Raw genomic sequence first — 16,000 nt, forward strand, 5'->3', positions numbered from 1 at the left:
TTTTTTAAATATCACTTTTTTAAATTCTTTAAATTTTGATTTTTAAAGTACGTACCAAATTAAAAGCAACCAATTAGTTGATAGTTGTTTTTAATTTTTTTCAACCTCTACAAATCAAATTCAAAAAGTTTTGGTATGTTTTTATACAGATATAAATTTTTTAAATTTATATTTAAAATACAGGTAGACAAACAAAAAGCTATTTGTATAAAAAAAACATTCAGAAAAACAAAAAAGGAAAGAAACCTACATATTGTTAAAAATAATCCAAGGAACTGAAAGAAATAATATAAAGTGACTAATTAGAAAGAGCAAGTTAAGGATTTCTGTAATGTGGCGATATGAATTAATTTTCACACTAAATTTTCTTGAATTTTTGCATGAAAATGCTTTAAATATCAGAATGGTATCATGCTAAATATCAAATTGGTGTAAGCAATTGAATATTATGTAATGATAACAACAAAAACAATTTATATCTTCAAATCATTTATGTAGACCACTTATTTGCTACTGGTGGTCTATGGGTCTAATGTGTAGCCTATTAAAAATTGATATATGACCCACAACAGCATTCTATAATAAAATGACATTACAATTTTAATTTAGTATTACAAACTAAGATATACTACACAGGCACTTTAATTAGGAAGGTGATATGACAGTTGAAAAAATGCTAGACCCTTGTTTGACACAACCTGAGATCAGCTGATTTAAAAACCAGAACCCTAATCACTACAGTAACTGGAGAGGCTAACAATCATTACTTACCAGCAGAGCAATAATCTTCATACATTAGCAGCAGAGCAATACTTTTTGCACAAGTTTTATTCTCATTTATATAAATGTCTGTTAGAATGTTAAAAATTTCTAAGTAAAATGAATTTATCTATAAATAAAAACTATGGAAATGTATGAAACTGGGATGGCCATACATTTCAAGAGAAATGGAGACCACTTATTTCTCTACTGAAATAAATGCAGTTTCTGTAAGTGGTTTGACCTGCAAATAGAATGTATAGTAAAACGACAAACTACAATTATTAAATAAACTAATTTTAATAGCATATATAATACTTAAATTGGGGAGGGGGAAATGGCAAAATGCTAACTAAATGCTGGGAAAATGATATTTTAAACAAAACCATTTTTGAGAATATAAACCTTTTTCATGATAATATAATAAAAGAAAAAGTATTATTAATCATAGTTAAAATATAGTGTGGGGTATGGTTACTAATACATTCTAATCAAGCATTGATCTCTGTGAACGCATACATTAACATGAAAAACAAAATATACATGTATATAGGCAAAAAGTAAATATATTGCATGCTAACATGTAATTTACTAGAACCATTTATTAATACTCCATTCGATAATAGTGAGCCTGAACTTCCTTAAAGATTAAAGTTGAGCGTCCTCAACTTTAATCTTTTTCAAATTGAAGTATGTTGAAAAATATGTTATATAATTAATAAAAATACAAGTTTCATAAGTCGGAAGAGTGAAATTACCTTAGTATTCTTGCTTAGAATCTGTAACAGCAGTAGCGTTGTTATCAGCTGTTTTCGGCAACTCCATCATATTGTCAGGATATAATAAATCTGTCTACTGGCCACCTAAATATGTAAAAAATATATATAATTTATATATTTAACGTTAATTAGACGAAGTTAGCGAGCGTAGGTTATGTTTGGTTAGGTTATATTGATCTAGCGTGTCATTACACAAAATCAACATAATCTAATCAAACATAACCTACACTCGCTAACTTCGTCTGATTAACGTTAAAAATAAAAATTATATACAATAAATTATACGTATAGGTGATTTTATTTTTATATACAAAAACAATTGGATTTCAGTAGGGGCCCCGATATTCCTTTTTTGTACACCCTATAAATCCAAAATACTGTTTCAGATCTTTTCTCTCAAAGCAATTTTAACAATATAATACCTTGTAGAGTTAGCTATAACACACGCCACCTTATTGCCTAACATACAAAAGTATATTCCCAGTACAATAAACGATTGCTGGCATACATATAATTGTTTGCAACACGAGGGCTACCAACATTTAGCGATGAACCACAAATATAATTTCATACATCCGGACACGGGAGCTCATACACAGACAATCGAGCGTGCGTGGCGATAAGTGCGTTCATACGTTCCCCGGTAGGAACGTAAGCACCACTTGCACGGGCATCTCGCAAAGTTCTTTTTCAAAAGAAAATACAGGGGCTACAAGATCAGAGCACATCATTTATGATCCAGTCTTGCTTCACTGTATCTTAACTATATGATGGAGTTGCCCAAAACAGCTGATAACAACGCTACTACCTTTACCGATTCTGAGGAAGAGTAATGAAGTAATTTCATTCTTTCGACTTTTGAAACTTGTATTTTTATTAATTATATAACATATTTTTCAATGTACTTCAATTTGAAAAATATTAAGGTTGGGGTCGTTCAGGCTCACAATTACCTTTCATTCTACATTAAAAAAATAATCAAATAAATCTCTGTGATGGGGTGGCATCTAATTCTTTCATCTGGAGGGCTTCGGCTCGAATCCTAGTCAAGCATTATTTTTCTTACACTAAAAAATTTCCATTTTATAATTACATGCACAAGCTTTAAGCTTATATGGTGCCATAAGAAAAAGTGTTTTTATAAATCTCTTATGAAAAACAAAATTTATGAAAAAACTAAAAAAAAGGAAAGAAAATTTTATGAATGATTTTGACCTCAATGTAAAAATAATCAAAATATCTTAAGATCAAATGAAGAAATTTACCAGAAATTTGAAAATAATAATGCATTCTAGAAAAATATTAGGCTTTTATGAGCACTTAAAAGAATGAAGGACAGCAGATTAAAGAAAAGAATCTTTGTCTTTCTAAACTAAAAACAACGGACTTCAAGAGAGTAAAGGAATTAAATTCTGAAGAAGACCGAAATACTTTCAGAAATAAAATAAAGATTTAAAGAATTTTTAAGAAAAACCAGGAGGAAAAAGGGGAAGAAACTTTTACAAAAAGAGAAAAAAAGGAAGCAAAATACACAGAAAAGCAAATTTTTAATGCAATCCATAGATGGTCCAAACAAAATTAGAAGTTTGCAAATACAGTATATATTAATGAAATAAAAGAAGTCTGCATCAATAATTTTTTCTTAATTTTACCCTCAGCCCACATCATATTTCTAAGACTGTCTGGCACAACCAAGACCACTTAAGTTTAGAATCATGAATGTAGACGATAAAATTTTTAATTTAGAAAATTTCATGAGAAAAAAATTAATAATATAGAAATGGATTAAAGTTATAAATGCAATGCATTTTTTCTTTTATCATTTTATTAATATTATATACAGTAAAATACAAAAAAAAAAAATAACTAAAATTAATACATACATTCTATAAGCACACAAAATACTAATTTCAATATACTAAACAAACAAAACCTCCTTAGACAAATAAAAGACTTAGGAGTTAGATAAAATAGAACAAACTTTCAAAAAAGTAAATAAAACACAAATTTTTCAAGTCTTTTCCACTTCTCAGTGGAATGGAAAGGAGAAAACAGTACAACCTGTAATAAATAAAATAATTTTTCAACCTCCTTGGAAGCATATCTGCCTCTCACCCAATACGTCCACGGTGTGAATCCAGTCAGGCATTCATTATACTAAAAAGATTTAACTCTCATCAACAGCTGTAACTGGGTGTACTACTACAGGCTTTAGTTAGTAATAAGTAAATAATAAATGTCAACTTTCTAGCTTTCATTATGTAATAAGTTGTAGTATATATATATATATGTATACATATATGTATACTACAACTATTACTTATGTATTACTATTATGTATTACTTAAAATTATGTTTTATAAAGTAATTACTAGAAGTCTGGTTACACAATGCATTTCAAACAACATTTGATACATTTATTGAAAATGTTACAATTCATATCACCACTGATCACAGAAGAAATTTTAAAAATAATTGTTTTTATCATAAAAGAGATAAAAATACTGATGAATTTTGCTGCATTGTAAAACTCTATTTTCTGTTTTAAACAGAAAAATTTATCTACACATGTTTTCTGTAATTGTAACCAATCGCTCAAATAACATACCTTGTCTTTAGTATCTGACTAGACTAAAAATCTCATCTATATTGAAAATAAATTAAGAGTAATTTTACATAAATTTTATACGTCTGCAAGTAAAGATAAGATCATACAACTTTCATAAAAATATTTTAATTTGAATGCAATCAATAATGTATTATGAAAAATACATAATATTTTACAGTATATAATTATTATTTTATTACTTACTTTCAATAATTTATAAAGAAAGAGAATGGATCATAAAATTACATAAAATAATTCCAAAGTGATCACGTAATGCAAAAACACGAGCGACTCGAATGACATTCCACTATAAAAATTCACAACAGATTCTTAAATGATAAAACATGTATAATTCTTAGGCAACAAGTTAAAACGTTAAATCTAACAGCAATAAACTTGAAAAATTATAAAAGAAAAACAATGTATCAGATAAAATACCACAAAAACGGTGATAATTTTTAAAAAATCAACTACCACAATACAACACCGATTACGAAACACAATCAGCTGATTTAAGAACCGGCTGAAATACGCGGGTACTATTATATAATTTTTAAGTTCTAAGGTTTGTTTACAACAGCTGATTTAACATCATGAGTACCGGTAAACGTACTGAGAGTATACGTGCACTCCTCACGCATATAGAAATAAAAAATTAATAGTTTCTTATTTATTATAGTACATTTATGTAATACCAGTATTCATATGACACAATTCATAATGGTGAACTGACAAACTATTTTATATAATGAACTCCACAAAACATTTATAATTTAAAACTCTTATTTCTCTCTTTATTATTTTTTGATAAAATTAATGTGTGCATACATTTTATGACCACTGTTTTTTTTTTGTATCATGTTGATTACAATGTAAACCCGTAACCTCTTTGCCACGATGTTGAAAAAAAATTTGTAGGTCTGTCATAAGTACATCTGTTTTAATCGTACTGCTGAAGGTGTCAATTGTGTGAATCTGTTATTTCTGGTGTAGGTTTGTGTGTACGTATTTTGTGAAAACTGTTAGAAATGAGAAATACATTTATTTGAAATTCATATAGTTATGGAATTTGCTGTTAATTTAGATTTTAATATATATTTATATAATTTTTTAATAAAGGTTGTTGTTATACCGGTTATTTAATTACTATTCGAATATGTATAGGACTTCAGTAGTCGATAATATGTGCGCTTTCGTTCTGTTTGGTTGATTTTATTTTAGATTTTTATGTTACTTTTAATTAACAGACTTTTTTTTAATTTTTCACACTAATCTGTAATTTTAACAGTTTTAGGTATAACAAAGTGAATCTTAGAAGATATTCATAATTTAAGAACTATTTGTGGAAAGGTAAGGTTCAAGTTTTGACCATTACATTTAAATAGTTTGTATGTCGTATTTTTATATGGATTGAAATATTTTATTATGATTTCATCATCACTTGTCATTTTCTTGGTTGCATAATAATGCAGCTTTTATTTACCACACGAAAATATTCATCCTTTTACATTCAGATGTAGAGATAAGTTATATTCATGTTAAATTACAGTTTTATTGATTTGTGTTAGGTAAAGTTAGACAATAATTTATTTTAGTGTTGTATTATATTTTTTATTTTTATTGTAGCTGTAGATTAAAAAAAAAATAATGAAAAGCATGTTATTTAATGTTTAAGTTTGTTAGTTTCTTTAAGTGTGTTAGTTATTGAAACTAAAATTTTAACTAATGATGCACTTAACACTTTTATTTAGGCTTTCATATAATGCTGTGCAATAACACTTCACCAAATTATCTTTTAAATATAATTTGCCTTATTGTGTCTTTTTTTGTGTAACCTAATATCTGCATCTCTAAAATATCAGTACGAATGCTAAAACTTTCTCTGATAGGTTAGAAATATTTGTATTTCCCAAAGGTTATACCACCAACTAAATGAAAATGTTTCCTGTCAGCGACCTAATATTCAATAGTCAATGATCTATTTTGTAGTCTATGAAACTATAGGATATCACTTTGGAATAGACTCACAGATGCCTGCATAATGATCTATATCTACTCACCTGGATCAGGGAGTTGAAAGGAGAATATTAATTTGTATATTAGCAAATTTCCGAGGCATTTATGTTAATTACTAATTTTTTGTTATATTAGCTGCTTTTCTTGGAGTTTGTTTCTGTTCATTAAAGAACTCTCCCTTTACTGCAGAATGTTTAAAAAACCGAATTGGAAATTATTCATGACATGTTTAAATTGTTTTTACCTGATTTACAAAAAATCGAATACTTGTTATTGCCCATCCAGCTATACCTGTGACAGGTTAAATATGTTTATTTAACCTTTCTACAGCAATTTTATTTACAGGTACTTATCCATTAACAGGGTTGAAACTATTTTTTTTTTTTTTTTTTTTTACCTTAAATTTATGATTTTTTCTATATCTGTAATTTGTGTTTAAATTAGTGTTATTGATTGATTGATTGATTGATTAATGATGGCTAGAATATTTAATAGCAGAACAGTTTCTTTGAAAATGTTATGTGTGATATGCTGTTAACTTTGGAACTTCATTATTAAATATGAATTAAAGTGGCTATTTGCTATATCTTGGTGTTGTTTGTTATATCATTTTTATATTCTTTCATAGTTTTTGGTGCTGTATGTAAGTCACTAAATTATATGGTGGTTGACTTTGAAATGTCAGAAACCAACTGTTTCAGTGATACTAATAAAATATGATTTTGAAAACACACATATGACGTTATTTTCCACTTAATAAACTTGTTTTAATTGATTTTCACAATTGACAAACTGCTACCATAATTTTTTTTTAGATAGCCACCCCGCAATTGTTGTAACAGTGATATATGCTTATCTCTCATCTAGTTGTTTTAGTCAGTATTGTTGTGGATGGATGTCTTCATGTATCAACTTCATTTTAACTGATCTTGTCTTGCTTAATTGTAAATGAAAAACTCCGTTTAGAAATAAACGCATGAATTTGCAAACTAATCCCATTTTGCTTTGTAAGATTGAAGTTTTTTTGTGTTTTTTTTTAAGTAAAAAAGAGCATTACCCCTTCACTAATAATATATAATTAACAAAATATGCAATATTATTGGTGGCTTACCCTCTAATTTAATTTTATTAATTAATGCATATTTGTTCAGATATTTTAACTAATAATTTTTAATTTTTACAGTAAGATGGCTGATCAACCAGATCAAAATCCAGTAAGTAAAGAAGATTTAAACGATTTAAAGGAACGAATGAAATTAATTGCAGATGCTGATCCATCACAGTATCAAAATGAATTTTCTTTAAAAAGATATTTAAGGGGATTTAAAACAACTGATGCAGCATTCCAGGTAATATATACTTAATGTCTCTACCATTCTTTGTTCCAAAACTATGCCTGAAACCCAATTGTTACTTTTCTAACATACTGAATTTTTGATCAAGTTAACCCAAACTGTATGAAACGCTTTTCTTGTATACTTAATTTGAATGTAAGTTACTTTTTATTCTCAGTCAATTTTTTGTTAGTGAATAAAAAACACACTTTGTTAAAATAATATAATTTTTTTGTTAACCGAAATTGAATTTTACTTTATGCTATTTTTTCTTATATATACAGATTTCATCAAATTGTTTTTTGTTTTTGTATTTTAACTTTGGCTATCAATTAACATACTCCATTCACAAACATTGTTATGAATTATTTTTTTCCATTGCAGGTTCATATTTCCTTTAAGAAACTTTGATTTAAATAGATGCAAAATTATTTAATATGTATTATATATATGACAATGGATGCTTATGTGATTGAATGTACAATTATTTATTTACTTTTTACAACAATTGGCCTGCTGCCCTGTAAAAATAATTTTTTGTAGTATGTGAAAAAATGCCATGTTTTATGTTTGATCAGGACTACATTTCAAATTCAAATTCTTTATTTCCACTAAAATTCATGTTTTATTATACATTATTCTATAACAACTAGTATTCATAAATAAAGATATACAATATAATGTTAAAAATTTACAATAAGATATATGCACATAACTTTGAAACCTGGTATGTATAGAAGAAAAGTAGAAATATTATCTTACCATTATGGAGGTCGGGCATGTTAATAATGATGACTCGTGCAGTAAACCATATCATATTTCATCTGTAAATAAAGAACAGAGAATGCTTGCTCAAAATTAAGTATGTGAGCAATAATAAAGTAACATGAATATGAAAAATAAGCAATTTTATTATGTATAAAAGTATTCTTACATTTATTCTAATCAACATATTTTCTTGTCCAGTATCTAATGTTTAGAATATTCATTTATTAAGAAAATGGAATTATAAAACTACCCATTGTTTTAGATAATACATTAATGAGGTTTTGTTATACAGTAATTCAGGGAAACAGGAAATTTTTAAATTTGGGTTGGTAGCCGTGGGCAAATGTCAGTACAGAATAACTTATAGAAGCCAGCTCATGACATCTTGTTATTTAATTATCATGGATACTTGGATTGGTGTGCAACATGTTTTTGGTATCAAAGCGTTTTATAATATTAATGACAGTCTGGACACTACATCACATAAGAGAATTTCAACACCAGCTTAATTTATGGCACCACGATCATACACCTTCAGCACATGCAATTTAACACATGGATACATAATTTTGAGAAAACAGGTTCAGCAATAAAATAGAAACCTTCAGATGATATGAGGACCTTCTTATGAGCTGCTATCATAAGAAGCCCACACCATTAAATCATCATGCATTGTCTTTACAGTCATGCATTGTCTTTACAGTCATGCATTGTCTTTACAGTAGTGTAGTTCAAGTGTTCCAAGAATACAGTTGCAGGACTTAGTTCTCCTTCCATACAAATTGCAGATCATCCAAAACTGAAACTAAATGATCACATAATACATCATCAATTCTGTGAGCAAACATTTGTAAAGATAAACAAGGACAATGATTTTTTAACAATTGTGGATGTTTGATTTTACCTTAATAGATTTTATAATAAACAAAATTTTCATTTTTAGGCACAACTACACCAGCACTTGCTCCAGTGCATTTACACCAGCAATGTTACAGTGTGCTATAACATTGTGTGGCATAATAGGCCTTTATTTTTTTTTTTTTAAAGAATGCCCTCATGACTGCATTCACATTAGATCGACACATCACTGTGCAGAAAAACTTGTGTGCAAAAACTACAGATATTTCCATAAATTAATGATAATGCTTAGTTTCAAAAAGACAAATCAACATGAATATTATGTCAAATATCAGCAAGATGAATCAGCATGAATATCTATGGCTGCTGTAAATCAATCTTTTGGCAGCCATATAATTTTGAGAAATGGTGTGACATTCCATGACCTTCCAGGTCTCCTGATGTTTTGGTGTGCAAATTCTTGTTGTGGGATCACCTTAAAAGCAAAGTAGCAACCTGATATAATGGAAGAATTAAAAGCCAAGAGCCAAGCAACAATTGATGAAATTCCTGTAGAAATATTGTGACAAACTATGTAGAATTTCACTACAAGATTCAGAAATGGTTACATAGAGATGGAGCTTGCCTGCAAGATGTCATCTTCAGAAAATAAATTTTGTATATGAATACACATAAATGGCATGATTTTTTACTTCCTTGTATGAAGTAAAGGCAGTATTGTGATCGCGAAAAATTTCAATTTTCAGATTTCAATGGGAATTAAATATCCATTTTGACCATCCCTGAATCCATTTTGACTAGTTTCAGCATGATATCTGTATCTTGCATAACTTAAAAAGGATTAAGATGTCAAAATTTTGGATTTAGGACTGTTGTAACATCTGGTTGTGCATCTTCCCATTTGATTGCAATCGACTGAACCAAAAAAGCCCAAAATTCAAAAAAACTGGATTTTGGACTTTTTCTTAACTGCAGTAATAAGCCCTCATTGAGAGCTTTTTCAATGAAATATCATAAGTGGTACTTATTTTCATTGATTTCAGAGTTACAGCCAAATAAAATTTTAATTAATGAAATATTTGGATCTTACAAGGGAAGGCACATCAGTTCGTATCAGATTTAATCATTTTTTTAACTTTTTTTTTTATCTTAAATATATTAATTTATTAATAATTATTAACGTCTGATTGTAAAAACATTTTTACGATAAATAACAATTCACTAACAACAATAAAAAAAAAATTATTAAAAATATCAGAAGTTATTAATGAAATAAAATTTTATGTACTTTTCATTTTCAAAAAATGTGTATATGTAATTTAATATGCATAGAAGGAAGTTATGTGATGTCCACATCAGATTTTTTTATTTAACATGTTCAGTACTAGCATTAAATTAGTTCTCTCACAAAATAGCCCAGCTGACACATATTTGTGCCGAGTAGTTCTTCACCATACACTAGCAGCATATATATGTTCCATAAAGATAGACCAACAGCACATCTTTGTGCCAGTGTTGTAGTTAAATCAATTGCTATTCATGATGTAATGGTCTGTTTAATAGCCTGATATTTTCACAACAGTCTTCAGAGATCGTGTGGCACACATATGTTATGCTTGGTTTTTAGCAATGGTGTCAATACATGTCATAATAGTGTTATAAATTTGGCATCACTGTTGTTTATATTACATAATACTACTATTTATAGAACGTAATAGGAAACAAAAGTTATTAAGTTCTGAAATTGAGCGTGTAATGAATGAAAGTTCTGAGGACAGTTCTTTGTGTAGTTCAGTTGGTGAAAGCAAGTATGAACCTCCTTTTATTTCAGATGAAGAGACTGACAGCAAGATAAGCATTAAAAGTAGTGATCACAACAATGCACAAAGAGTGAATTTTGCTATGGGATTAGACCAAAATAGTCCTTTGACAAGTGATCGCAATGTTGAGTTCATTTATGATAATGAAGAAAATGATTCCATTGCCAATATCCAAATGTCCAGTTTGTTGTACAAAGCATTCATCAAGATGGACAAAATAGACTAAACGTCTTGACCGATACAACTAATACCCCCTCCAATTCATAATTTTACTGGCGAAGAAAAAATCCACATTTAGTCTACAAACCCAGTTGAAATATTTGCTAATTTATTCGATGACAACCTTATTAGTAAAATTGTTATATGGTAAAATAAACATGCTCAGATCAGTCTAGGAATGCCTGTATCACGACATGGCATTATGAAAACATGGTATCCTATTAATTTAGAATTGAAAAAGTTTTTAGGTTTATATATGCTTATGGGTAATTTGCATTTACCATCCATTCAATATTATTGGTGCCAGTTGTCTATATGATCATCCTGTTTTTAGAACAACAATCCCCAGAAATCGTTTCCAGGCTATTCTGAAATATCTTTGTTTTTATGATGCAAATAATGATGTGATTGAACATAGTCTGCACAAAGTGGACAACATTATGAATCATCTTTTGGAAAATTGTATAAAGTCTTTTAGCCCTGAAAAAAATCTATCGCTTGATGAAGCCATGATACTATGGCAAGGAAGACTGTCTTTCAGTATATTAAAAACAGAAGGAACAATTATCGAATCAAATTATATGAACTTTGTACTCCTGAAGGGTTTATCCTAAACATATTAGTCTACATAGGGAAAGGCACTCTTATAAACCCAGAAAGAGGCCACACTTTTGAAGTAGTTATGAAACTCATGGAGAACTATATTGCAAAAGGACATACATTATATTTAGTTAATTTCTACTGTAGTGTTAATCTTGGTGAACATTTATTGGATAACAACAGCAACATGTGTGGTACACTACAACAAAACTGGGCTGGCAATCCACTTGAAGTTACACAAAAAAAATAATAAAAAAAGGCGAGTACATTAGTAGACAAAAAAGAAATGTAACAGTGATGAAATTGAGAGATAAAAGAAATGCTTTAACTATATTATCAGCCCATTGGCCTGAAATGCAAGATATTGTTAACAAGAGGGGAAATGTTATATCTAAACCTATTATGGTAGTTGCCTACAATAAGAACATGAGTAGTGTTGACTGGAGCGAGCAAATTATTTCTTACTATTCAACGCCTAGGAAATCCGTACATTGGTATATCAAGGTGTTTTTTTCACCTGACGGATGCTTCTCTTTGGAAGAGTATGTATAATTGTTCAAAGACAGGCAAAAAGATTACATGCCCGAGCTTCAGAGAGACTATTATAGAACATTTTCTACAGTTGCTGCCTACCCCTCTTGCTGTTACTTCTGGACGACCTTCAGACAAACAGTTTCCCAAGAATTTGGATAAGAGAGTAAGGTGCCATGCTTGCTGATCAACAAACAAAACGAGGCAGACCACTTTTTATGTTCGTAGTATTTGTGAAGATGGAAAGGGTAAACACTTAGACCTTTGTATGCCTAATTGCTTCAGAGTATTGCACCAATAAGTGGAAAAGTAAAACTTTCTTGTGTTATGATTTTTCTACAGATTTACCATAATCCTTTCAGCACGGTTATTTTTAATATCGAGTTGTGTAATTTTTTTTGTTAAATTAGTTTTGTATTTGTTAATGTTTCTGACAACGTATAATAAATAATTTCTGATAAAACTACTATTTTATAATAAATCTCCACAAAATTAGTGTAACTTAGTCAATATCTGTGTGGCACATATATGAGCCAGTTGGCCTCCAGTAATAATGAATATAATTTTAATTGCTGTAGATCAAGTGGCACATATATTTATATGTTACCTGGAAAAATGCTCTAAAAATAAAAAAATAGTCCATTAAACAATTCAGACATTATTTACTTATTATTTATGATAAATTGATTAGGTTTCAACAATTTTCAATTTTGGTATGTGGAGATGGTCAGGCCTTGTCTACTGGTGAAGTCCTCTATATTAGTGCCGGTTAAAATGAACTGTCTGGCACATATGTGTGCCACTTGGTATTGAAATTTTAAATGTTATAAATAAATCTAATTACTATAATTTGTAATAAGAATATTTACATATCAAAATTTTCCGTTTTCATGAATCACCCTACATATATCTGAAAATTGATTATATTCAAAATTGGTCATAATCACATTGTAAAATATTTTACTACGCTTATTAAATTGAACTGATAAAATGTTTACTTATATACAGCGTTATTTCATACTGTTCATCCGTTTAATTATTTACATACACTTAACATTCATTGTGAAATAACAATTCATTTCCTATGTATAGTTTACTTATGTAATTAGTTTTTAGTGATTATTCAATATCTTATCTTCTAGAGAGAGTACCATGTCATTTATGTATTTATCTACCTGCAGTGTTCATATTTAGAAAAATGCGGTAGTGTACAGTCTTTTAATTGAAGATAAGGAATCTTTATTACTTTAATTAATGCCTAATTTTTTATTATTTATTTTCTATTATCATTTCTAGATAATTGTGTAAGAGATTTTTTATATGAAATTTAATATGTAGTTTTTTATTATTTTATATCATTATGCAATATTCATAGTCACACAATCCACATGTAAAACAAAGAATATTTATTTAATGATAAAAGCAATTTAATTTTACGATTCAGGAGACTAAACAGAGTATATTTTAAATTTTTTTCATATTGTATATTCAAAACATCAACCATGAGCATTGATGCAGATGTCAACTCATTTCTTCATGTTCTTTACAACTTTCCTTAGAAAGCTGCAGTAATGTTAAGACAACCCCATTAATAAAAATCTGGCAATGAGAGATGCAGGGATTGTGGTGGACATAATCTACAAAAATTACATTATCATCAAAATGTTCACCTAACAGTTCTATAATCAAGTTGGCAGTGTAGCATGTACCATGTACCACCACCTAACTGTAACCAGCAGTTTCACTTTTCAGTTTCAAGCAACACTATTAAATTTGGTAATTTCTAAATAACATTCTGCAAGTAATTTTTTGTGAAAAAAATAACTCAGCCATTTTTTCTCTGTTATGAGATCACAGACCAAACAAACTTTTTGAGAATGTAGTGGACATTCGTAATAAATATGAGGATTTTCAGAACGCCACACTGTTGTTCGAGTTTTTAATGTAGCCAGAAAAATGAAATCATGCTTCATCTGAATAAAACATTGTGCAAAAAGATACATATATATCTCAAATGAATTTTTTGAATTGCCTAAAATACTGAAGTCATATGTTAAACTCTGGTTTATGAGTTCTTGCATCACTTGAATTCAATTCGGACATAATATGAGTAGCCTTGTTAACAATCCTGATTAAGAGTCCAATCTGTTCAGAACGTTTCCTTTCTGACTTTCCCAGAAAACATAAAAGCGACTGATAAATGATATGCAGACTGTCATGTAATGTAATTGGCAGACAACTTCTGTCAGCTACATTTCCTGTTTCATGAAGTCTACACACTGAATGAAAAATAATTTATCTGATATTTCACTATTAAAAAAACTATCCACAGAAACATTTGGCATTCAGAATATGACCTAGTGATTAAATAGTATTGCTCAGTAAATTAACACTGGGCTTGTAAAAGCAGTATGATTGTTGTACTGCTGTGAAACTATTCACAGAAATAGACCGATAATGAATTGGATAATTAAGCGTTTTACTTAGTCACTCTAAGCAAATATCTGTCTCACCAGGAACCCCATAACAACAAACTTAAAAATGTATTATCAGTTTCCATTTTAAGTTACATAATTTATTGAACATTCTGTATAAAGTAGAATATTTATTATGTTTTTATATACCACTGTTCATTTAAAGCTCAAGAACATTTCATTAACAATATACAACACAACAAGAATATGAAATTGCTTATGCAATCTCATTGAGAATTGTCAAGACTAAAGAGGAAGTATGAGAAAAAGACTATTGTCAAATCATCAAAATTTAAGCTTTATTAAACAAGAATTCATAGTGTTTTCAAATAAAGTTACTGATGAAAAAGTAGTAAACCATATTTGTTTTCCAAAGGGCTATTCATTTTTATAATAACCCAAAGACAGGAAGGCTGTAAACATCTGTAGATGAACAAAGTGTGAATCATATATTAGACTTTCTTGAAAAAGATATTCAAGCAATGTGCAAGGAAACAAATACATGGAGAATTCCAGCCACATCATTAATACCCATTTACAGAAAAGAAATATTTTGCCAGATAGTCTTTCTTTCTTCTTGACTTCTGAACAAAATCAGACTTACCTGAACATTGCAACATTATTGAAACAAAAGTTTTTCACAAAGATCATGCATTCCAGTGTTAAATTGTCACTTTTGATGAAACATGGATTACAGATTTTTAGCCAGAGTTGAAATTATAACCAAACGAATGGGGAAGTCCATCCTCCCTGTAATGCAAAAGCGTTTGATGAGTACAAGCAATTGATCTTAGTTTATGTTCAATAAGGAGTCATCGTGACTGATGTTCCGTGTAGAACAATCTTGATAGCAGTATTAACACGACCTCATTTAAAAATTAAGCAAAATATACTCAAAAATTCATCTGATGTGTTTAGAAATGTATTTTGCCCAACATTGCATTACTGATATTTGAGAAAGGTTGTGACTGATTTGCTAAGAAAGTAGAGTGGATTTCGTAACTCCGGCTGCCATTTAATCCAAACTTGAGTCCACCGACTTACATCCATCATGTTAATATATCCATGCACGGACAATGATTTTCTTCCTTGTGATAGCTTCTTTAAGTATTTATATCCACTGCTGAACAAAAGCGGTGATCTCGGAGGAATACCATTTCAAAATATTGGAAAGCTGTCATTGAGAAGAAGAGGGACTTTGTAAAAGGATTGTAAAATTATACTCTCTATATTA

At 29.1% G+C, this 16,000-nt stretch overlaps 2 protein-coding genes across 6 annotated transcripts in view; one reads left to right on the forward strand and one right to left on the reverse strand.

Moving 5' to 3' along the window:
* Positions 1 to 4,600, reverse strand: part of Pfas (phosphoribosylformylglycinamidine synthase) — an 86,399-nt gene extending 81,799 nt beyond the window's left edge. Inside the window, exons 1-2 of one of the 3 annotated variants that reach the window (XM_075379102.1) lie at positions 1,961 to 2,107; positions 1,518 to 1,622 (exon numbers count right to left, since the gene is read on the reverse strand). The gene's annotated coding sequence lies outside the window, so the exon portion shown is untranslated. Of the gene's footprint in view, positions 1 to 1,517; positions 1,634 to 1,960; positions 2,108 to 4,350 lie in introns of those variants that run through there. The other 2 variants (XM_075379103.1, XM_075379104.1) reach the window with 2 other exon arrangements.
* Positions 4,601 to 5,041: 441 nt separating this feature from the next.
* The window catches only part of LOC142332563 (uncharacterized), a 29,703-nt gene continuing 18,744 nt past the window's right edge, over positions 5,042 to 16,000 (forward strand). Inside the window, exons 1-3 of one of the 3 annotated variants that reach the window (XM_075379041.1) lie at positions 5,042 to 5,147; positions 5,435 to 5,496; positions 7,346 to 7,511. In XM_075379041.1, coding sequence (XP_075235156.1) covers positions 7,350 to 7,511 — 162 coding nt within the window. In that variant the 5' untranslated portion in view covers positions 5,042 to 5,147; positions 5,435 to 5,496; positions 7,346 to 7,349. The other 2 variants (XM_075379044.1, XM_075379042.1) reach the window with 2 other exon arrangements.

Source organism: Lycorma delicatula, chromosome 11 (genome assembly GCF_047948215.1).
Source record: "Lycorma delicatula isolate Av1 chromosome 11, ASM4794821v1, whole genome shotgun sequence".
Lineage (NCBI taxonomy): Eukaryota > Metazoa > Arthropoda > Insecta > Hemiptera > Fulgoridae > Lycorma > Lycorma delicatula.